The sequence below is a fragment of the Dendrobates tinctorius genome, unplaced genomic scaffold (genome assembly GCF_039654945.1).
Source record: "Dendrobates tinctorius isolate UK_male_01 unplaced genomic scaffold, ASM3965494v1 ptg000276l, whole genome shotgun sequence".
NCBI lineage: Eukaryota > Metazoa > Chordata > Amphibia > Anura > Dendrobatidae > Dendrobates > Dendrobates tinctorius.
The window spans coordinates 1,624,350-1,647,647 of NW_027361943.1; the positions used below are offsets into that span (position 1 = coordinate 1,624,350).

General features: G+C 41.1%; 1 protein-coding gene across 5 annotated transcripts in view; it reads right to left on the bottom strand.

Moving 5' to 3' along the window:
* MYO9B (myosin IXB) overlaps positions 1-23,298 on the bottom strand; it is a 263,036-nt gene that overhangs the window by 29,270 nt on the left and 210,468 nt on the right. For 4 of the 5 annotated variants that reach the window (XM_073559836.1, XM_073559833.1, XM_073559832.1 and 1 more), the window contains 9 exons: positions 20,741-20,849; positions 19,537-19,610; positions 18,146-18,329; positions 17,353-17,481; positions 13,688-13,793; positions 5,659-5,790; positions 4,699-4,822; positions 3,721-3,768; positions 3,025-3,164 (listed from right to left, as the gene is read on the bottom strand). In XM_073559836.1, coding sequence (XP_073415937.1) covers positions 3,025-3,164; positions 3,721-3,768; positions 4,699-4,822; positions 5,659-5,790; positions 13,688-13,793; positions 17,353-17,481; positions 18,146-18,329; positions 19,537-19,610; positions 20,741-20,849 — 1,046 coding nt within the window. The remainder of the gene's footprint in view (positions 1-3,024; positions 3,165-3,720; positions 3,769-4,698; positions 4,823-5,658; positions 5,791-13,687; positions 13,794-17,352; positions 17,482-18,145; positions 18,330-19,536; positions 19,611-20,740; positions 20,850-23,298) is intronic. The other variant, XM_073559835.1, reaches the window with a different exon arrangement.

Genomic DNA, 23,298 nt, shown 5'->3' on the forward strand with positions numbered 1-23,298 from the left:
ATAAAAAAAGAGGAGGGCATAGCTAAAGAAGAATATAATGCTGTTTGCAGGTAATGCAGGGCAAGCGTTAGAAGAGTTAAAGCCAGTAATAACATGAGGCTTGCAAGGGAAACCAAAAGCAGTAAAAAAGGATTTTGGCGGTATGTCAAAGGCAAAAGAAAATTCACATATGTTACAGGATTTTTACAGGATGAAAAGGCTGAAGTAGTCAAAAATGATGTTGAGAAGGTCGAACTTTTAAATACTTATTTTGCATCTGTGTTCTCTAAGAAAGCAATTGTAACATCAACTGATCTTCATGGTGCTATCAAAGGAATAAAGAATCCCCATCATCTTTAAACAGAGAGATGGTGCAGGAACACTTAGCTAATTTAAAGCAATCTAGTCCAGATGAATTACATCCTAGAGTACTGAAAGAAGAAATTGCAGAATCGTTAGCCAGAGTCTTTGAAAAATCCTGGAGTTCAGGAGAAGTCCCAGAAGATTGGAGAAGGGCAAAATTGGTCCCTATCTTCAAAAAAGGAGAGAAGATGGAGCTAGAAAATAACTGGCCAGTGAGCCTTACTTCTAGATCTTTGAAGAAGTTATTAAAGGGAATCTGTCACCCCTTTTTTGAGATATCATATAATGATATCATTCAATTGTGTGTCACATAAGGATTCTCTTAGTACTTTTGCTTCCCCCTGACCCCGCACCTTTCATGCATAAATACCTTGTTTATATCGGTTCAGATGTATGTAAAATGCCGCTGTCCGGGGCTTATTCACCTGCTCCCCCCCCCTGTCTTGCTCTACGCATTTCTTCTTGTGTAGAGCAAGACAGGGAGGGGGGGGGAGCAGTTGAATAAGCCCCGCCCATCGGACCGGACCGTGGCAGTTTACATACATCTGAACCAATATAAAAAAAGGTATTTATGCGTGCGGGGTCAGTGGGAAGCAAAAGTACTAAGAGAATCCTTATGTGACACACAATTGAATGATATCATTATATGATATCTCAAAAAAAGGGGTGACAGATTCCCTTTAAACAACATATATGTAAATATTTGGATAAGAATACAGTAATTAACCAGAGCCAGCAAGTCATGCCAGACTAATCTAATTTCCTTCTATGATGGTATCACTGACTGGGTGGATGAGGGAAATGCAGTACATATAGTATAGTTGGACTTTAGCAAAGCATTACTATCCTTAATGAAAAAAATGACCAAGTATGGGATTGGCAAGGCAACGGTTAAGTAGATTCATAACTGGCTGATTGATCGTAATCAAAGAGTGTTAATAAATGGTTGCACATCCAATTTGAAGAGTGTTTCAAGTGTGAGTACCACAAGGCTCGGTCCTGGCCCCAGTATTGTTCAACATTTTTATAAATGATCTAGACAAGGGAACGGAAGGTAAACTAATCAAATTTGCAGATGATGCAAAGCTAGGAGGGATAGCTAACAATAGAAAAGAAAGAAAGGATTCAGAAACATCTAGATAAGCTTGAACAATGGGCAGCATCAAGTAGAATGGGATTTAACAGGGAGAAATGCAAGATTCTACATCTGGGCAAGAAAAACTAAAATGACATCTACAGAATGGGAGAAACAGAAATAAGCAACAGCACGTGTGAAAAAGACTTGGGTGTACTAATAAATCACAGACTGCACGAGTCAGTATGATGCAGCAGCAAAAAAGGCAAACATAGTTCTAGATTGAATTGAGAGAAGCATAGAGTCTAGATCATGTGTAGTAATTATCCTCCTCTACTTGTCCTTGTTCAGGCCTCATGTGCAATAATAAAAGAAGAAATGATCCAGCTGAAGTGCTCTGGTGATTTATTGAGTGCTGTTCAGACAACAGAACATTGTTTAAGCGTTTCTGGCTAGACGCCCTTAATCAGAAACGCGTAAACAATGTTCTGTTGTATGAACAGCACTCAATAAATCACCAGAGCACTTCAGCTGGATCATTTCTTCTTTTATTACTGCTGTGCGGCCAGGGCAGGGCCGGATCCGAGTCTGAGGTGCGGTGAGGTCAGACGTGGGTGATCTGGTCTTTCAAACCAATTTCCTCATGTGCAATACTGTGTACAGTTCTAGGCAGCACATTTTATAAAAAAAAAAAAAAAAAAAAGAAAAAGAGAGACATAAAAAACTGGAGCAAGTTCGGAGAAGAGCTACCATCCTGGTGAGCAGACTGCAAAGTATGTCCTACGAGGAACAATTAAAGTATTTGGGAATATTTAGCGTGCAAAAAAGAAGGCCAAGAGGAGAATAAATAGCCGTCTAAAAGGAGAATAGCCGTCTACAAATATCTAAAGGGATGTCACAATGTAGAGGGATCATTGTTATTCTCATTTGCACATGGAAACATGAGAAACAATGGAATGAAACTTGAATGGAGAAGATACAGATTAGATATTAGAAAAAACTTTTTGACAGTGAGGGTGATCAATGGAAGTCTTCAGAGGCTGGACAGACATCTGTCAGAGATGGTTTAGTGAATCCTGCATTGAGCAGGGGTTTCAGTCACGATGACCCTGGAGGTCCCTTCCAAACTGTAATATTTTATGAGTCTTTGGTGCTGCTCCCAGTGTCATGTAGTGGTTGCAACACAGATGTCACATTGACAGCTAACCAGTGAGTTCAGGGGCTCTGTCAGTGTAGAAGGAGCGCCTCCTCCCCCTTCACATACACCTCAGAGCCGGAAAGTTCACCAATTTGCTGCCGTGCTGTCAACTTGAAGTTGGCACCAGAGCTTATACCGGATACTGGGAGCAGCAGCAAAAACTTCTTGCTGGACCTGGGGACGATGAGTAAAGAACAGTTTGTTATTTTTAGATCAAACTGTGACCAGGATGTTCTGAAAGGAGACCACCCCTGTATGCTTTATGTGGACATAGAGTGCAAGTCAACAATTAAGCAAGTACAGATGCTTTGTTTCCCAATTATGCAAAGAATTGTGTGTGGACATCCAAATATTTAAATCGTAAGAATAAAAGTAACAACACTACTAACTATTTTTTGCTTTTACTTACTTTTCATCTTTAATAGATTGTATCCGCTCTATCAGAAATTCTGATTCACCTGCAGCATCACAGTCTGCCAACTGCTCCTCCTGCACTACTTGCTGGACAGGTATGCAAGTGCCGCTGGGACTAGAAGACGGGCTCTTACTCTGAAAAGAACAGCAAGTCATAGGATATACCGTACAATGATCACATTGCATTTACGGTAATGTGCTACAACAGAAAACCACGTTATACATGTGTTCTCCAAATTCATTCAAAAGGCAATTCATTTCAAAAGAAGATATGGCGCATGCAAAATAAGCAAACACTTTAATGGACAAGACATTGGTATGTTGAAATCGATTAGGAGAAGGTCAAAGAATATTTTTAATCTTTGCAAAATAAATCAGTGAAAAGATGACTAGAGTCAGAATCAGAAGATTGGCCAATAGTCACGATGGAACATCAATGAAAAGTGTTCCTTCAGCAAAACATGAAATTAGACACTTGAAAATCTTTCAACTGTACTATTCATGTAATTTGGGTACAAGGGACATGTCATTGCATACACAGATGCCATAGATTACAAAAAGATCTCAAAATCTGGAGGGAGCAAAAGAGGGAGTGCGATTGACCATTAAAATAGCCCGCTCTGTAATTAATACTTGACATCGTGTGTGGCTCAAGCACCTCTAGGCATGCAACACAAGGAATTATACCTACCAGAAGACCATCAACAGGAGAAATAAATCCTAAATGACCAGACCATGCCTGTTGCAGGAAGAAATGGGTACATAACAAGTTGCAGGGGTGAACACAAAATACATCCAATTCAAAAACTAAGTATCTGATAAAACACTATCATATAAAGCACAGTAAGCAGACCTCTGCTATATATGCATGTGAGGTGGAATGTTTTGCGCAGTCTGCACATAAGTAGCCATTAAAATCAATGCCACAAAATAATAAGAGTTCTTGTTTTACTTCTTTTGTATAATAAAAACTAAAAAGTGCTCTATTTTTCCAGCAACAAAGCTGAGGAAAAGCTTGACTTCTGCTAGCTACTTTTTTTTTTTTAATAGGTTGTTACAGATTGGCCAATCCTAATTAGTTTTTATAGAGGGGGTCTTTTTAGAACATAACATTTTACTTATTTTTCTCCAGCAGTACTACTGAACTCATGAAACATGTACGAGCCTGATCGCTCACGTAATGCACTAATACTTCTGTAGCATTAATAGGATAAACTCCTCCACTGACATGACCGTGCCATCCCTATTGAGGTCATGAAACTTTACCCGTACCTTAGCAAATGCTACTTTGATATGGTATTTGAAGTGGAAATTTGGAGGAAAAGTATATAGGAAGCTTCTTTTTTTTTTAAATCAATTTCTTGTTTTGCTTTCACAAGCCTTAAGTTTTAATTACCTGACTGCAATATTATGTTATCCCTTTTCTGGATGCCAATAAAGAGTGAGGACATGACAACAGAGCATTAATGTTTTTTCTGAGCTTACGTTGGTGTAGACATCTCATGAATTTCATGTAGACTTATTTTAATAAATGGAAGTATATTAGAAAATTGTTAGAATATTGCAGTATATTATATTTTGTAAAAAGCCTTCTACTTTCCAAAAAGCATTCGAAGGAATTGCTGTAGAAATTAACATCCCTATGTATTATCGAGTTTACATTACTTACCGAATTCTGCCTTAAAAGTGACAGTCTACACACTGCACGAGTCTCTGCTGCTTCCAGAAGTCCAATTTCTTGCATTTTCATTTTATATTGCCGGAGTTGCTCATTAATTAACATCTCAACACATCTAACAGTTAAAAAAACAAACAAAAAAAAGTATGATGTTTGGCTCTTAAAACAAACATTTCTGTATTAAAGAAGCACTCCTATAAACATTTTTATCATCTTACTATACTGAAATCATATTATACAGCACTGTGTACTTACAATTGCTCATTTTGCCTTGCTACCCAACTAATTCTTCTCTTTTTCCTAGAAAACATACTAGCAGAATATAATCATTCCAAGCTCCATGTAGAAACAGGAAGTCTCATTTTCCTGCATGGGTCATCACTGAAAGGGAAAGTGCACAAGTAGTTTTTAGGTTGTGCGGATTGGCCTGTGATTTTGCCCTGCGGTTTCACAGCTCATAATGATAAGGTGGGAAACCGCACAAAGAAGTGACATGCTGCGGATTGTAACCAGCGGAAAAATCCGCAGCATGTGCACTGCGTTTTTTTTTTTCCATAGGAAATAAAGGTACTGTACAACGCAGTAGAATCTGCTGCGGACCCGCAGAGCCAAAACCGCTGCGGATCCGCAGCACAATCCGCAGCGTGTGCACATACCCAAAGAGTACTTTGGAGGGGAGCGGAGGAGCAGCTGGGTCAGCAGTTGGAGAGCAATGATTCATGCAGGGAAAAGAGACTTCCTATTTCTACATAGAACAGAATTGAGTAGAAAAGTAAAAATGAGCAATTGTAAGTAAACCATGCTATATAATATGATGACTGCAATATATAAAAAGGTTAAAAATGTTGATGGGAGTACTTCTTTAACATAGAATATTTAGCAATAAATACAAAATCAACAATATCTTCAATAATTTCACAAGTTCAGATGATTCAGTTGACTGTCACTTACGCAGTGGCTTTGGACACTTCCTTCATGCTTGTTAAAGGGTCATAATTATCTGGACAGCGAAGTATGCAGGGTGCAAAAATGATTGCCAAAGAATTTGAAGACATAAGATTCACATCTTCCAAAAGAGCAACTCTGAAAAGAAAATAGGTCGGTTTGTGCTTTACAAAGCTATTAATGAAGTAAAGTTATAAAATGCTAAACTACACTTAAAACAGATATCACCCGAATCCAAAATACTGACAGTTTTCATTATTACACAGATCTTTTAGTTACATTTAGAAATGGATGTCAGAATTGCAAATTATTAGTACCAGAACAGTAACCGAACTCGGACCCCATTCACATCAATAAGGGGCCTGAACATCCAGCGTTTGCCACGCGGTCATGTGCAGGGCGTTAGGGGAGTATAACTGTGTTTGTTATTTTTAAATAATAAAGTAAAAGTGTGTTTTTTATTTCAAATAAAAGACTCTGTTCTGGCTGTGAGATTATTTACAATACAACTATAGGATTAGGCTATGTGCACACGCTGCGGTTTTGGCCGCAGTAGAACTGCAGCAGTTCTGCAGACAGTGTACAATACAATGTAATTCTACATGATTTATATTCTGCTGTGCACATGCTGCGGATTTTTTGATTGCGGTTTTGAATCCGCAGAAAGAAATGACATGTCACTTCTTTTCTGCGGATTCTGCTGCGGTTTACCATCTCCTCCATTGTAGAGGTGATAAACCGCAGGCCAATCCGCAGGTAAAACCGCAGGTCATTTTACCTGCAGTTTTACCTGCGGTTCCGCAGATACAAATCCGCAGACCAATCCGCAGCGTGTGCACATAGCCTTAGTAATGGATAGGTATCTTATAGATGCCTCTCCATTAATAAGCTCTGGGCTTGATGTCATCGGACAATACAAAGGTGATATCAACCCCACAAACATGAACACTACTTGCCACCGCCACAGGGCAAGTGGGAAGAGCCAGGCAAAGTGTAAGGCCTGTTTCACACTTCTGTTTGGGACCATCAGTCAAGATCCGCCGATTTGGGAAAAAAAACGGATCCGCCATATTTCTTGGCGGATCCGTTTTTTGCCCTCATAGACGTGCATTATCGGCGGATCTGGACAGATGGTCTTCCGTTTGATCCGTTTTTGTACGGATCCGCCAAGATTTTGGCATCCGCTCAGCGGCCCGGACGGAGCATGTAACTTTTTTTCGTGTCCGGATCCGCTATTTGCCGATTTAACCCGCGTTTCTGTCTGCTGGACAAAATTCTCTCTCTCCTTTTCCCCAGGCGCGGTTCCTTTAAATTTTTACCTTCGGCAGATCCGTACATCCGCCGACCCTCGTTTCTGTCAGTCCGCCTGCGGATCCGCTTTCCGCTATTTTGGTGGATTTTAACTGACAGAAAAAACTGAAGTGTGAAACAGGCCTAATAGATATGCCTTTCTTGGGCGGCTGCGGGCTATTTTTAGCCTGGGGGGGGGGCAATGACGATGGCACCTTACCAGTCTGAGTGAGAATACCAGCCACCAGCTGTCTGCCTTAGCTTTGGCTGGTTGTATGCAGTATTGCATTATGCAGATACCAAACATCTATAGTTATTTTGTTTGTTTTTTTCTTTATTATTTAAGTGATGAAAAAAAAATCAGAAATTTGTAAAATAAGTTTAAGTTTTTGTCGCCATTTTTCGGGACCTATAACGTTTTTATTTTTTCAGGCTCAGGGACTACGTAAGGGCTTATTTTTTGTGCCCTGAGCTGACGATTTTACAGATACCAATTTGTGTTAGATAAGTTTTGATTGCTTTTTATGGCAATGCTGCAGCGACCAAAAAGAAACAGCAATTCTGGTGTTTTGATTATTTTTCTCGTTACACTGTATACCAGTGTTTCCCAACTCCGATCCTCAAGAGCCACCAACAGGTCATTTTTTCAGGATTTCCTTAATATTAATATGGTGGCTCGTGAGGATCGGAGTTGGGGAACACTGCTGTATACCAATCAGATTAATTTATTTTATATTTTGATAGATCGGACATTTCTGAACTTTTTTTTTTCAATTGTTTTATGTTCTTCACCGAATACAGATTTTACCTACAATTCTGATAATGAATGATCAATTTTGGCAGAAAAAGAAACAGATTCCTCTGATAAGACACATTACAAAGTTGTTTATTTTCAGGTGTTCTATTGATTTATGAAGTAAAAATTAAAATGACGGCTATACTTTAAACCAGGGTTCCCCAACTCCAGTTTTCAAGACCCACCAACAGATCATGTTTTCAGGATTTCCTTAGAATTCCATCATTTGTGCAATATAAAGGAAATCCTGAAAACATGATCTGTTGGTGGGCCTTGAAGACTGGAGTTGGGGAACCCTGCTTTAAACCCTTTACCCTCCAAGTTCGTTTTCACCTTCATGACTTTATGTGGTAATAATGCTGGAACGCTTCAATGTATCATACTAATTGAGCATTTGGAGAGCCACTGATGTGCCTAAACAGTGGAATCCCCCCACAAGTGACCCCATTTTGGAAACTAGACTCCTCAAGGAATGTATTTACATGTGTGTTGATCACCTCGAACCCCCAGGGGCTTCACAGAAATTTGTATTGTTGAGCAGTGAAAATAATATATATAAAAAATTAAAATCACATTTTTTCCACAAAAATGTTCGTTTAGCCACAAATTTTGCATTTTCACAAAGGTAACAGGAGAAAATGAACCCTAAAATATTTTGTGCTGTTTCTGTTGAGTACACGGATTCTCCACATGTTGCTGAAAACTACTTTTGTGGCACAGTGTAAAGCTCAGAAGGGAAGAAGGGCCATATTGGCATTCAGATTTTTCTGGAATGTATAATAAAACTTATTTTTCTTATCTTGCAGGTCAGATCGGGGGCTGATCTACAGCATTATATAATGCTGTAGATAAGCCCTGAAAGGCGGTGGCAGCATCTTATATTGGCCAAAATTGCTGACAGGTTCATGCCTCTTTCACACATCAGTTATTCGCCGTCAGGCGCGATCCGGCTTTTTTTTTGTAAAACCGGATCCGGCGAAATGCAATGTCGGATCCAGTTTTTCCCCATTGACTTGCATTAGCGCCGGATGGCATTGCGTTTCATCCGTTTTTTGCCGGATCCGGCTACTTGTCTCATTCTGGCGTCTGGAAAAAACAGCTACTGTAACGTTTTTTTGTCTCCGGCGAAAAAGCCGGAAGCGCCAGATCAGACGCTTCCGGCTTTTTGCCACAATGAAAGTCTATGGATGCCGGAATGCGCTGGATCCAGAAAAAGACGGATCCAGCCACCGGATCCATTTTTTTAAGTCTGCGCATGCTCAGATCCAATTGGCCAGCCCCCAGGAAACAGATATAACCTGCTAGACGTATCCGGCAGAAAAACGGATCCGTTTCTACAGTTCTCCAAAATTTATGCCGGATCCGTTTTTTCTAAAAATAGCCGGATCCTGTCTGACGGCAAAAAACTGATGTGTGAAAGTAGCTTAAGGGTGCCAAGTCACATTGGCAGAGCCCCTGAGGTGAAAAATAAGAAGCCACCCAATATGTGTACTAATTTTACCAACTACACCCCCCTCAATGAATTCATATAGGAGTGCAGTGATCATATTGACACCACATGTGCCTCACAGAATTTTACACCATTGGGCAGTGAAGAATGAATAGTTACACTATTACCATTAAAATGTCGTTTTAGCACCAGATTTTACATTTTCACAAGGGGAAGTGGGTGAAAATGGCACATAAATAGGTCCCACAATTTCTGCTGAATGTACAAATACCCCATATGTGGCTGTGCATTACTGCTGGCCATACGAAGAGACAGTTATTTTCCTCCTGGAGAGCAGATTTTCCTACAATAGTTTGCAGACTCCATATGCAGAGCCCCTAAGTGCTATAAGAGCAGAATTCCCTCGCACATGACCCCATTTTGGAAATTATACCACTATGGGAATTTATCTACACGTGTAGTGACAATTTTGTAGTCATGAGTGTCTTCCAGGAACAAGCAGCAGTGGAAGTTGCAGAGTCAAAATTGCAAACTACCGTTGTAGTGACCAGTATATGTTGTATTCAGCTTGTGCTTCTGGAGACACGCACCCGTAAATTAGGCAGTCTCTCATCACTACAGAAATGTCAAATATGTGGACGCTGGACGTTGTTTAGGCACACTGTGGAGTTCAGAAGGGAGGGGGCATTTGGATTTGGGAGCACAGAATTTGCTGAATTTCTTTTGGGAAACAAGGAGCAATTTAGCTTTTCCAGAGCCTTTGTGCTACCAGTAACATGGAAGCTCCCTATATTTCCGTTAACAGATGACAGCCCAGAGTGGACAGTGTTGGACTGGGGTACCAAGGGCCCACTTTTCAGCTGCATGCAAATGTGACATTATCCTCAATCACAAATTTATATAACAGTGAACTGGGTAGATTGGTAAATGAATAATGAATAAGATGCTGCCTTTGTCTGTCCATAATGATTCATGTATATTGTGCCTAGCACTGTTAATATGAGGGTTATGACCCACTCTTGGGCGTAAAAGTGCGCTTGACCACAGTTTTGTGCACTTCTGAAAAGGACACCGCTGAACAGAGGTCAAATTGAGTCTAGATTAACTCTGCTGCCTCATTATAGTGAATGGATCCCTCAGGGATTTCATCTGAATCGCGTCACTCGGAGATTTAGATTGAAACCCCAAAGTAAGTGCTCAACGTAGAGCGCAAGTTAAATGTGATCCAAAATGTTATGCATAATGTTCCCAACTAAAGCGTCAAATCAATCCCCAAAAAAATCAAGTCCCCACTCACTTGGATGGGCCCACAGGATAACAGAATAATAGCGCAGGATAAATGTGAGCCAAGCTTTACTGCGTTCTTTGGGAGGCAGAATTAACAAATCAACAGTAGGTGAATAATTGTTTTGTTTATGCCATTCCTCATGCGGTATAAGTGATTCGACTACTTGATTCTTTGGATCGGTGCGATTACAGCGATACTGAATTTATATAGGTTTTTTCTGCTTGGCTGCTGTCACACGATTAAAAAAAAATGCTTTTTATTGCGCATCACTATATTTAGAGAGCTATAATTTTTTACATATTTCGTCCGACAGTCATGTGAGGGCCTGTCTTTTTGTGGAATGACTTGACATTTTTATTTGTACCTTTTGCAGGCACATGACATTTTTTGATCGCTTTCTATCCAATTTTTGGGAGGAAAAATAAACAAAAACCAACAAATCAGGAATTTTTTTTTATGCTGCTCCACGTGTGGTAAAAGTCATAAGGCAGATTTATTCTTCAGGTCAGTACGATTACAATGATACCTCATTTATATTTTATGCTTTGGCGGTTTTACACAAAAAAATTATTTTATAGAAAAAAATTATTTTTGCATCGCTTTATTCTGAGTGTTATAATTTGTTTTCATTTTCTGCTGATGGAGCTCTACGATTGCTTGCTTTTTGCAGGACAAGATGACGTTTTCAGCAATACCATTTTTATTTACATTCGTCCTTTTGATTGCGTTTTACCTCACTGTTTTGCTCGGCGGTATGATGAAAAAGCATATTTTTTTCCAGCGTTCACTCAAGGGGTTAACTTGTGTGACAGTTTTATGGGCAGGTCATTCCGGACGTGGCGATAAAAAACGTGGACTTTTTTTATTTGTATAAAAAATACAAATTTGTCAGTACACTTTTGTTTTTTTTTGTTTTTTTTTAAAATATGTTTAAAAATTTTTTTTTTTTTTTAAGTTAGGCCCTCCATGGGACTTTGACTTTCAGCAGTCTTATCGCAGTTATAAAGCATTGCAATGCAGGAACATTGCTATGCTTTGTAACTATCAGTTCTGCACTGACTAGTTAGATAATGCACTGCGCATGACCACATCAGGTCATGGGAACGAGCGGGCCCCCACGATGATGCCACTGAGGCGCTCATCGGATGGCAGAGGGAACCATATCTCTCTGCCTGCCTTTTAAATGCTATGATTGAGATCACAGCATTTAGAAGGTTAAACTGCTGGGAGCAGTGCGGCACCGACCTTGGCAGCAAGTGCCGGGTGTCAGCTGTCATATCAACTGAACACCTGGCGGCGATCGCGCACAGCACTTCCCAACCATTACTACTAGGTACAGTACGTTGAAGGTCGTGAAGGGATTAAACAAAAAATCCTCGGTGACCTTTGCTGCTGCTGCTAATATTTCACACTCTAGCCATCAGTGAGGCTGGGTGGGCAGACATTAAAGACTGAATTTTCATGTTCCAACTGGACACGTGATGTAATAGTGGCTGCCTATTGAATAAAGCTATTTATTTAAAATTTGTCCTCTCCATTGGGGAGATTTTATTAAGTACACACTTGGCACCTAGTAAGTTCACTTTAGTTAAGGCCAAGTTGGTGTTAAGAGAGCTTTCTTTTTCCTTCGTACAGTACCATTTTATATTTATTACTATATACTTATATATAATACATACAGTTACGTATATTTTTGTATCACTATTACTCATTTATTTGTCATTATCCCCAAGAGTTAACTCTTTTTCCAGATTGGAAATACCCTTACTTCAGGTCTGATATCTAAAGCTACAGTGATTCTCTAACCCATTGCAATATATCCACTGTAACGTTTCTCTGCTTAGAATTTACCTTCTTTTTTTTTTATGATAATTTTATTTGTGCACAGTGATGTCAGTGTATAAACAAATACAATCATTCCATTTTTTATTATATAGATCTATGTATATCTTTTTGCATTGTTATAAACTTGTTTGATCAATCTTCATTTTATATATCCATTTGTGACTATTCTTAAGGGTTAACTTTTTTGACCAGGATTGACATACCCTCAGTGCAGTAGAAAAATCTTTTTTAGCCAGACAAGATTGTTTTTACAGTTATGATTAAGAATTCATGGACTAGGGTTTGAAATGCGTAGTAGTCTACATGTATTGTTATTTTTGTTTACATTTTAGTACCATTGATTTTTAATGAACCTAATAAATGTCAAATTTTTATTGAACCTTGGAATAAGCACTGAATACATATTTTCTATGGTATCAGAATTTTCACTGGAGACATGAACTTCTGTCTCCTGGAGAACGTCCAATCATAAGCAGGAAGCAACATAGAAGTGCAGAATGACCTGTGATGATATCACTAGGGCCACATGATCAGAGTCCACAGATCTTACCTGCCAGAGTGTGTAGCCTAGATAAGCACTGAAGATCTATTACACAGCACAGTAGTGTGGACTTATTATCTGGAGTTAATCAGTATCAATCACCAGTATCAGGTCTAAGACCTCTATCTAAAGGCCCCGTCACACTAAACGATGTCCCAGCGATCCCACCAACGATCCGACATGATGGGATCGCTGGGGCATCGTTAGACAGCCCCAGCGATCAGGACAAGCGACGCTGGACGCTGGTTTCTAATGTAAATGTCGGGTATCCAGGAGCCGCGCGACTCCTGGATACCCGCTGTTTACCTTGGAAATCGGCGTACACGCTGGTTTCCAAGGTAAACATCGGGTATCTAGGAGCCGCGCAACTCCTGGATACCCGACGTTTACCTTGGAAACCAGCGTGTACGCCGATTTCCAAGGTAAACAGCGGGTATCCAGGAGCCGCGGCTCCTGGATACCCGACATTTACATTAGCAACCAGCGTCGCTAGTCTCTCGCTGCCACACGCAGAGATGCATGCTGAGCAGCGGGAGACCAGCGATCGAAAAACGGCCCAGGCCGCTCGAGCACGATCAGCGATAACCGGCAGGGGGGCCGGTCGCTGATCCCCATCACACACAGCGATCTCGCTGGCGAGATCGCTGATGTGTCACAAGATCAGCGATCTCGCTAGTGAGATCGCTTAGTGTGACGGGGCCTTAACTATGTGTGTAGTCTGTTTTGAGAGACACGGTGACTACATCGACTTTAATACAAAATATTATAATTCTGAAATGTATATTTTAATCAGCTACAGAAAAGAGCAAAGCGTGTTCTACTAACTTGACAAGATGGAAGATCAATCTTTCCAAACTGTTGTAGTTGGCCTGCGGGAGCTGTCCAAGAACTTTATAAATGGCGCAAAGCTGTTCCTGCTTTCCTGGCAGCTCTAAAAAAGAAAAGACACAGTTGCAAGTCCAGCAGATCTTTGAATTCTACATTAAGGCTTCTTTTACACTTCCCATGTTTTTTGCGGCCCGTTTTCGCGGGCCGTATTGCGGTGATTTTTCACGGTCTGCCGTAAAAGAACCTTGGATCGCCATTTTTCCCTGTTTTGACAAATTGGTGGGAAAAAAATATGGTGTTCCGCAAATACGGTATACCACAAAAACAACATTGAAATTTATTGCGGCCGTGTCCATAAGCCGTGAAAAATATTGAGTAAGCTCGATATTTTTTCATGGCCGTATATACGGCCCTCGCGGCCATACGGCGATCCAATGAATTTTTGCGGGCCGTTTTTGCGGCCCCATAGAAATCTATTGGGGCCGCAAAAACGACCCGCAAAAACACGGCAAGTGTAAAAGAATCCTTACGGTAATGAAAATATTATATATTATATTATATTCTAGATTCTTCAAAATAGCCACCTTTTGCTTTGATTACTGCTTTGCACACTCTTGGCATTCTCTTGATGAGCTTCAAGAGGTAGTCACCGCAAATGGTTTTCACTTCACAGGTGTGCCCTGTCAGGTTTAATAAGTGGGATTTCTTGCCTTATAAATGGGTTGGGACCATCAGTTGTGTTGTGCAGAAGTCAGGTGGATACACAGCTGATAGTCCTACTGAATAGACTGTTTGAATTTGTATTAGGACAAGAAAAAAGCTAAGTAAAGAAAAACGAGTGGCCATCATTACTTTAAGAAATGAAGGTCAGTCAGTCCGAAAAATTGGGAAAACTTTGAAAGTGTCCCCAAGTGCAAAAACCATCAAGCGCTACAAAGAAACTGGCTCACATGAGGACCGCCCCAGGAAAGGAAGACCAAGAGTCACCTCTGCTGCGGAGGATAAGTTCATCCGAGTCACCAGCCTCAGAAATCGCAGGTTAACAGCAGCTCAGATTAGAGACCAGGTCAATGCCACACAGAGTTCTAGCAGCAGACACATCTCTACAACAACTGTTAAGAGACGACTTTGTGCAGCAGGCCTTCATGGTAAAATAGCTGCTAGGAAATCACTGCGAAGGACAGGCAACAAGTAGAAGAGACTTGTTTGGGCTAAAGAACACAAGGAATGGACATTAGACCAGTGGAAATCTGTGCTTTGGGGTCTGATGAGTCCAAATTTGAGATCTTTGGTTCCAACCACCGTGTCTTTGTGCGACGCAGAAAAGGTGAACGGATGGACTCTACATGCCTGGTTCCCACCGTGAAGCATGGAGGAGGTGGTGTGATAGTGTGGGGGTGCTTTGCTGGTGACACAGTTGGGAATTTATTCAAAATTGAAGGCATACTGAACCAGCATGGCTGCAACAGCATCTTGCAGCGCCATGCTATTCCATCCGGTTTGCGTTTAGCTGGACCATCATTTATTTTTCAACATGACAATGACCCCAAACACACCTCCAGGCTGTGTAAGGGCTATTTGACCAAGAAGGAGAGTGATGCGGTGCTATGCCAGATGACCTTGCCTCCACAGTCACCAGACCTGAACCCAATCGAGATGGTTTGGGGTGAGCTGGACAACAGAGTGAAGGCAAAAGGGCCAACAAGTACTAAGCATCTCTGGGAATGCCTTCAAGACTGTTGGAAGATCATTTCTGGTGACTACCTCTTGAAGCTCATCAAGAGAATGCCAAGAGTGTGCAAAGCAGTAATCAAAGCAAAAGGTGGCTACTTTGAAGAACCTAGAATATAAGACATATTTTCAGTTGTTTCACACTTTTTTGCTAATTATATAATTCCACATGTGTTAATTTATAGTTTTGATGCCTTCAGAGTGAATCTACAATTTTCATAGTCATGAAAATAAAGAAAACTCTTTGAATGAGAAGGTGTGTCCAAACTTGGTCTGTACTGTATATACACACATACATATCTCATTGGTATTACTGCACCTGTGTAGCCGCCATCTTTATTTGGGTCCACTGCATCCACTGTACCCTGAGAGTGCATTTGTTTTGAGGCCTACGCAGGTAAGTATCTCTGCCATTTTCCTGGTGTTTTTATAAACTGAGTCTGGTCTACTTTAAGTACCATACAAGTGCATGTTAAGAACAGCCAGCTCTTGTGTTCGACTGTCATGCGGACAAGCACGTGAAGCAAGTCAAGTCAACAAATGAGATTCAGTATGAAAGTCTGCACCCTGCCTTAACCCCTTAGTGACAGAGACAATTTTGTACTTAATGACCAAGCCAATTTTTACAATTCGGATCACTGTCAATTTATGAGGTTATAGCTCTAGAACGCTTCAACGGATCCCACTGATTCTGAGAATGTCATTTTGTGACATATTGTAATTTATGTTAGTGTTAAAACTTCTTCAATATTCTATTCTATTGTAAGAATTACATCCCACTGAATTGCCGGCTTTTCTATGGTAACAGAATTTTCACCGGACACCGGTGCATATTTCTCGCAAGTAACACTCCTGGTTCGTGTGTTATCCGCTTTTTTCTTGCACCCATAGACTTGCATTGGCGAGTCTCAGCCGATATATGGTGCAAATCTCAGCATGCTGCGATTTCACTCGCTCGTATAATATGGACGAGAAAAAGCGGATGACGGGAGCTGCCCCATAGATTAACATTGGTCCGAGTGCTATGCGATTTTCTCTCGCATAGCACTCGTCCGTATTCCTCTCTAGTGTGACTCCGGCCTTACTGTGATCCCAGGGTCTCAGCAACCCCCGGTAGCCTAGATCCCAGAGATTTTCTGACGCTGGGGAGTGCTGTAACCTTATTTCTCAGCGCCGTTAAAAAGTGGCGCTGAGGAATAAGTACCCTTAAGTGCCACTGTTAAAAGGAGTAACGGTGGTTGTCAAGGGGTTATGTTGCATTTACATGTAGCTTGTACTTTGGGCCACAAATTAAGGCCCTAAAATAAAGTATTTTAATGAAATAAAAGAACACACAGTTTTGCCATCTTTATTGTTCTGCTAAATCCAAACGATGCCCTCAATCTCCTCTAAAAAAATTAAAAACAAAATCAACAATATACCATACCTGTCCGCCGAAAAGCCCCACGCAGTAATCCATATATGGGGGTAAATAATTTACAACTGGGAGCAGTGCGAATGCTACCGCCCTGGCTGTAAACCACTGAAGAATGAATGTGAAGCTGCTGAGTTCATAGCAGGTCAGGCTGTGCAGTGACGTCACTGCTAGTCACTGATATTGCGCAGCCTCCCAGCCGGACCTGCTATGAACTCGGCAGTGTGGGAAAATGAACTGTCACTTTCCCACACTCAAGAGTTCACCTTGGGTCAGGCTGGGAGGCAGGCGCTGACTTCACTGATGCTGCTGCCGGCAGCTTCACATTCATACTCAGGGCCAAAAACTAAGGCCATGGCAGTTGTTGACTGTAAGCACACATGATAAATGTTAAAGCAGCCTCCCTTATGTATATGTAAGTAATTAGTGAAAATGATAAAAACACAAATTTTTATATTTTAAGGTCATGAATCCAAAGGTAGCAAAGTAGACTAAGTAAAGGAAAAAGTTCACTTACCTACAGCTTTCAGGAACTCACTGTATTGTGCAAATGTCATTAGAGGTTCAGTCAACTCACGCAACCATTGTTTTAGAATCCCAGAGATTGCATGGACTGTATACTTATCAAGTTTGACAGAAGTTGGGTCTGTGAAGAACAACGGTGGAGCAATTACTATACATGAGAAACACAAACATTTAATAAAAAATAAAAGTGAAAACAAAGAGAAGATACCTAAAACTATGGCTGTCACTATAATGCACTAACAATGCAATTGGTGCATCATTTTTAACAATGAAACTAATATGTGTGTACCATCTGATCTAGGCATAAACTGACTTCTACTGAAATGAGAATAACTAACAAGTAAATGATCAGGTGTAGAAAACAGTATTGATCACAAATAGTGTGTAATCTGGTCACTCTCTCAAGGAAAAAAAAAAAATACTGACCTATATCAAAGTTAGAATAAGAAAACGTATAGTCCGGCTCAACGACAACCAAATGGAAGCATGGATGTGTAGGGCTGTACTTGTAGTAATCATAAAGGAAAGAGAAATCCAGCAATCATAAAATATTCAGGCTTTATTTGTACAGAGCTTATACTGAAGCTGGATATCGCTTTCCTTTGCTCAAAATTACTAATATGATATTTATTACATCTACAAGGGCAGTACACCAAGGAACAAAAAAAAACAAGCAGCCCTTATGCTTCAAGCTAATTCTACATTTATCAGATTTTTCTCTCCTAAAAATGCCATTGTGTCAAGATCCAAAACTCAAAAATTGTTTTCACTCATTGTTGGTATACCTTTCTCTAAGGACATTTTCAGCTCTCGCATACTATGGACTGCACCGGATTTGCGGTAAATTCCTTCAGTATACAGGCCATGCATCTCCAAGTACTCAAGAAGTATTTCCATGACAACAGGTACCGATGTAGTGTCATTAGCTAGGTCTGCCACATGTACACCAAAGTGATGGCCGCCTGGGTTCTGTTTAAAGTTTAAAAGTAAAATTAGTATAGCAAATTAGTTTTCTCAAAAGCACAATGACGTATAGGTAAGTAATCGGTCGTGTTCCTGCTGAGCCTGCAACTTTCCCTGCACACGACAGTTGTTTTGACCAGCTGTTATGTGCCTTTAACAGCCGCGGGTGGATCCGCAATTCACCCGCAATTGTTAACAAGTTAAATGCCGCTGTCGATCTCTGACAGACCCACCAATCGGCGCCTGTCACGTGATCGCGGGGCGCCGATTAATTGCCATGACAGCCGAGGGTCTGCAAAAAACCCCAATGCTTGTCATTATAAGTCTTCAATGAAGTCTGTGTCATTGTTTAAAATCTCTAAGTCTCTGGGGCATTGTAAGTCTCCTCTGAAAACCGGCTCATGATTTCTGCTACACATAGAAGTTTTGAAGCGCGCATAAGAAGAAAAAAAATGTTGAAAAGCCAGAATTATGATTTTTTTTTGACTGCTTCAACATTGCAATACAATGCAATAAACAGGCTATCAAGTCATAAAATAAACCCCAAAATGGTATCAATAAAAACGTCAGGGAGGGGAGCAAAAAATAAGCCCACCACAGATCCCGAAACTGGAGACACTACAGGTCTCAGAAAATGGGAACATAAGCACGTTTTTTATTTCTCTTACAAATTTTGTATATTGTTATTTTTAACACTTAAGTAAAAAAGAACCTACACATATTTGGTGTCTATGAACTCGTAATGACCTGGAGACTCAAAATGGCATGTCAGTTTTTACATTTAGTGAACACAGTAAAAAAGCAAAACAAAAGACTATTGTGGAACTGCACTTTTTGCAATTTCACTGCACTTGGAATTTTTCCCCCATTTTCCAGTAAGTGATGATTTAAAACCAATGGTGTCGTTCAAAACTACCACTCAACCCGCAAAAAATAAGCAGTCACATGGCCATTTTGACCCCCCCCCCAAAAAAAAAAAAAAAGTTATTGCTCTTGAAAGAAAGGAATTGAAAAAAAAAAAAAAAAAAATGGGGGGGGGGGAATCTCCAGTGGTGGTGCAGTACAACTGTCTCCTCCAATATATCTACCTAAAAATGGACAATCACAGGGCTGAAACACAGAAGTTTGAAGAAAGCCTAAGACATTCTTTAAAATAGTGCAGTGTAATTTATTTGTCTTCAAAATGGACATTTTGCTCTTCTGTTGCACTTACACGTTTCACTCCAGCTGGCATACACAGAGTTTGAATCTTGCTTTGGCATTTCTTGTGGCAGATCATCTTGCAGGCTAAGGAAGGACACACATTTTAGAAATCTGCATATTTATTTGAGAAAATTAAGACACTTTCATTATCTATATACCCATGTGAAATTTCATAAACTGTCAGGATTGTCACACTAAATATGTCCCTAAACTTTATAATGGGACTGACTGACACGGGGATACCGCAACAGAGAGGGGCCAGAAAACTGCAGAGTCAGGTGACACGAACTCCTGCACTGATTAGAACCACTTCACCATTTTATTAAACTGTGTAGGTTTTCCTTACTCTGTCAATGCAAGGGTTAATCAGTTCAGTTGATCTCCTGGCCTCTCAATCCTGAATTGCCTCAGCTGTTCTGTGCTGGCCACTCCCCTCTGGTATATATGCACACTACTGGCACTTGGAAAATGATAGTTCTTACTTTCTGGTTATGTGTTGGAAGACAAATTCAGTGTTTGGAAATTTGTTCAAGAGATTTCTGTGTGGGGTTGGTTTACATGCTAATAACTCACCCTCTCCTATTTAGTTTTTTCTGCCTACCTATCCCTCCCCGGTGTTCCACTCCATTGGTTTGTGCGTGTATTTGTATATTTGTAATTTTCTTTCATCCCTGTCTATCTGGTTAGTGTAATCCTGCACATTTCAGCCTCACAACTCCCTGGGTGAGGGAGGGAACAGATAAAGGTTTAAGGTAGGAGAATAGCAAGGTACGTGACCCCGGCGTCTCCACCTTCAGGGGTAATCCGGTGCACAGCGATAGACTAGGACGTCCCTAGTTCAGAGGATTGGGTAAGTGCCCACCTAATGAACATTAAAGGCAGCTTTCATCATCAAGCATTTCATTAACTTTTGAGAAGAATTATGAGATTCGCACAATAACATGCAATGGATATTGCTCAATAAGATTGGTCACTGAAGGAAAATCTAGTAATTCAATGTAAATTACATTTAAGTGATATATTGTTGTGTCCTGTTTAAGTTGAGGGCAGTTATAAAGTTGAATGAAGAATACGGCCATGTTCTTTATGCTCTGCTTATTTAAATGACTATTGCATTTCTTTGCACAAATGTGCTTTAATAGCATTTTATGAATATGGTAATGATAAGCAATTACTTTTGTCATCAAGTGGCTTGATGATTTGCTTGTACTTACTACTGCAGAGATAAGCCTTCTCCATTGGCCATATTGCAGAGGAGCAATGTTCACAGGACTGACCAATGTTCACCTGGTAGCTGACAAACACATGACCATGTGATTCCAACTGCAAAAAGAAAAGCAACATTTATTAAAGGGCACCTGAGAGCAGATGCATGCTGTCTGGTCTAGGGTGGCATGCATCACACACTGTATACATAATCTCAGCCAAATATGTTTGACTTAAAAGCCACATATGTAAAAAGCAAAAACATACAATGGGGCAAAAATCACATGGGAGACTAGTTTGAAAGGCAGCTTCCCAGCGGCTTCTTCTAGCTCACTGCAAGTCACTCACAGGTCTCTACCTATACACACACATGGAGGGAAAGACCTGTCACTTAAGGGGAGTATGTGGAACAAAGTGGCCAGGAACCCTCCATTCCGACTAGTCTGCTGTACCATGTTTTTTTTTTGTGAAATACCAAAGTGTTTCATAGTGACACATACATGGCTGAAATCAAACAGCCAATTTCTGATACATGCTGCCAGTGGATTGTGCAAGCATACATCCGCCATCAGGTTCGCTTTGAGACTGCAACTATAGCAGAGATGATTAAATATCACTAGAACAAGACAGTGAAACGTACATATACAGTTGTGCTCAAAAGTTTACATACCTCAAAACTCAAGGTCAAGTCGACCTGTCATTGGCTACAGCAGAACAAAGCGAAAGTTCTGGAGTGGCCATCTCAGTCTCCTGACCTCAATATCATTGAGCCACTCTGGGGAGATCTAAAAGAGCACAATTCATGCTAGACAGCCCAGGAATTTACAGGATGCTTTTTGCCAAGAAGAATGAGCAGCTTTACCATCTGAGAAAATAAAGAACCTCATCCACAACTACCACAAAAGACATGTTTGAGGAGCCTTCCTTTTCTACTGCTGACCATGTTCCCTGAACCAGATGTGCTCCCCACCCCGAGACTGGCGTCTGTGGTATCTACCCTGGTGATGTGAGGAAACCATGGGTCCCCTTCATGAAGGGATTCTATCTCCAACCACCAGAGGAGCAAATGTATTACCTATTACCTCCCGAGACAGTATCAGTGTACCTTCCAGGTACCACAACAAGGAATGTTGACTTTTCCAACACGAACCACTGCAACTCTCTTGAGTGGATTTGGGTCCACTTCACTGCCGGGATACATGAGGTCAGGGAGCCCAGGGACATAGCGCTCCTGAGGCACATGACCGGATCTTGTATTGACCTGGAGAGGAGACTGAGCAATTTTTCCTTTTTTTTGCTCCGGTAAACGACACTTTTGCTGGCACTAGTCGAGTTAAAGTTCGAGAAAGATTTGTGACCTTTTTGGGCCTAACCTTGATTTTTCTAGGTTTAAACACCACCTAAGCTCTTTAAGATGGCTATGTCGCTCACTTGACTGAGGCAAAGAGTGATAGAACGGCCTACTATCAGGAAGTCGTCCAGGTATTGGAACCAGTCTGTTTCTTTCTCTGGGTCGTCACCTCTGCTATTAACTTAGTGCATGCATGAGGGGCCACTGCCAGGCCAAAGGGGAGGGCCTTGTATTGGAAGTGCCTTGTGGTGACCCCTACTGGCACTGCCCTTCCTATCTGGCTTTTCCCATTCTTTACGAATGAGATTTAGCAATTTCTCATTCATAGGAAAGAATTTACATTTTTTTCTTGCCCAAGGTGCTAGACATGATATCTTGGATAGACTTTTTGGCCTTCTGGTTGACCAGTCCCATTGCGGACCTTACAGCCTTAACTAAATTGTCCAGTCCACCTCTTTTAGGGGGAAGCAATGGCCCGATCCCGAGTCGCTGTCTGACGAGGATGATCCTGAAGTATCCTGCAGAACCCCCTAGTTCAAATATGCAGTCGACGACATGAGAGACACTTTAGCCCTATCCCTGCGTCATGTTTTTCCTGAGAGGGATGGGGACCTTAAGTTCTCCACCTCTGCTCTGATGAGGGTTCTTAAGGTGGAAGAGACGTCTGGGGTCTCATTAGCCACCGTGTCATTAATACACCTGGCATAATTTTTTGGGCGATGCGCTAGCCAGATCCTGCCCGCACAGAGCGCAGGCTCTGTACTTCGATTTCCCTATATATTTTCTAGGGGGATCCTACCAGAAAAGTCAGTAGACAGAGAAGGAGAGAGTGAGACAGAGATTTGCATTATTAAAATGACATTCTAGTAGCTCACTCATCACTCAGAGGAAATTAAAGGGTACGGAACAGGAGGAAGGATGTTGTCTGAAAGGTCTCCTTTAGGCACCGTGGAATCTTCCATCCTGGGAGAGTTGTGCCGACTCGTCTTTGGACCTGCGTGCCCCGCTGGAACATCCGAAACTCCTATCCTGGTGCGGTCGCATCTGGTTCACTGCGGCTGCTCTGGCTCCAAATGCTGCTGCTGTGGCTGCAGCCTTTGCTGCTGCTGCCGCTTTGGAGAGAGCTGCTGTGCATGCATTGCTGCACTGGTGCCCCTGCCTGGTTGGCATGTTACCCTTAAGTATTGTGCTTGTAGGGGATCTGTCGGCCGGCGT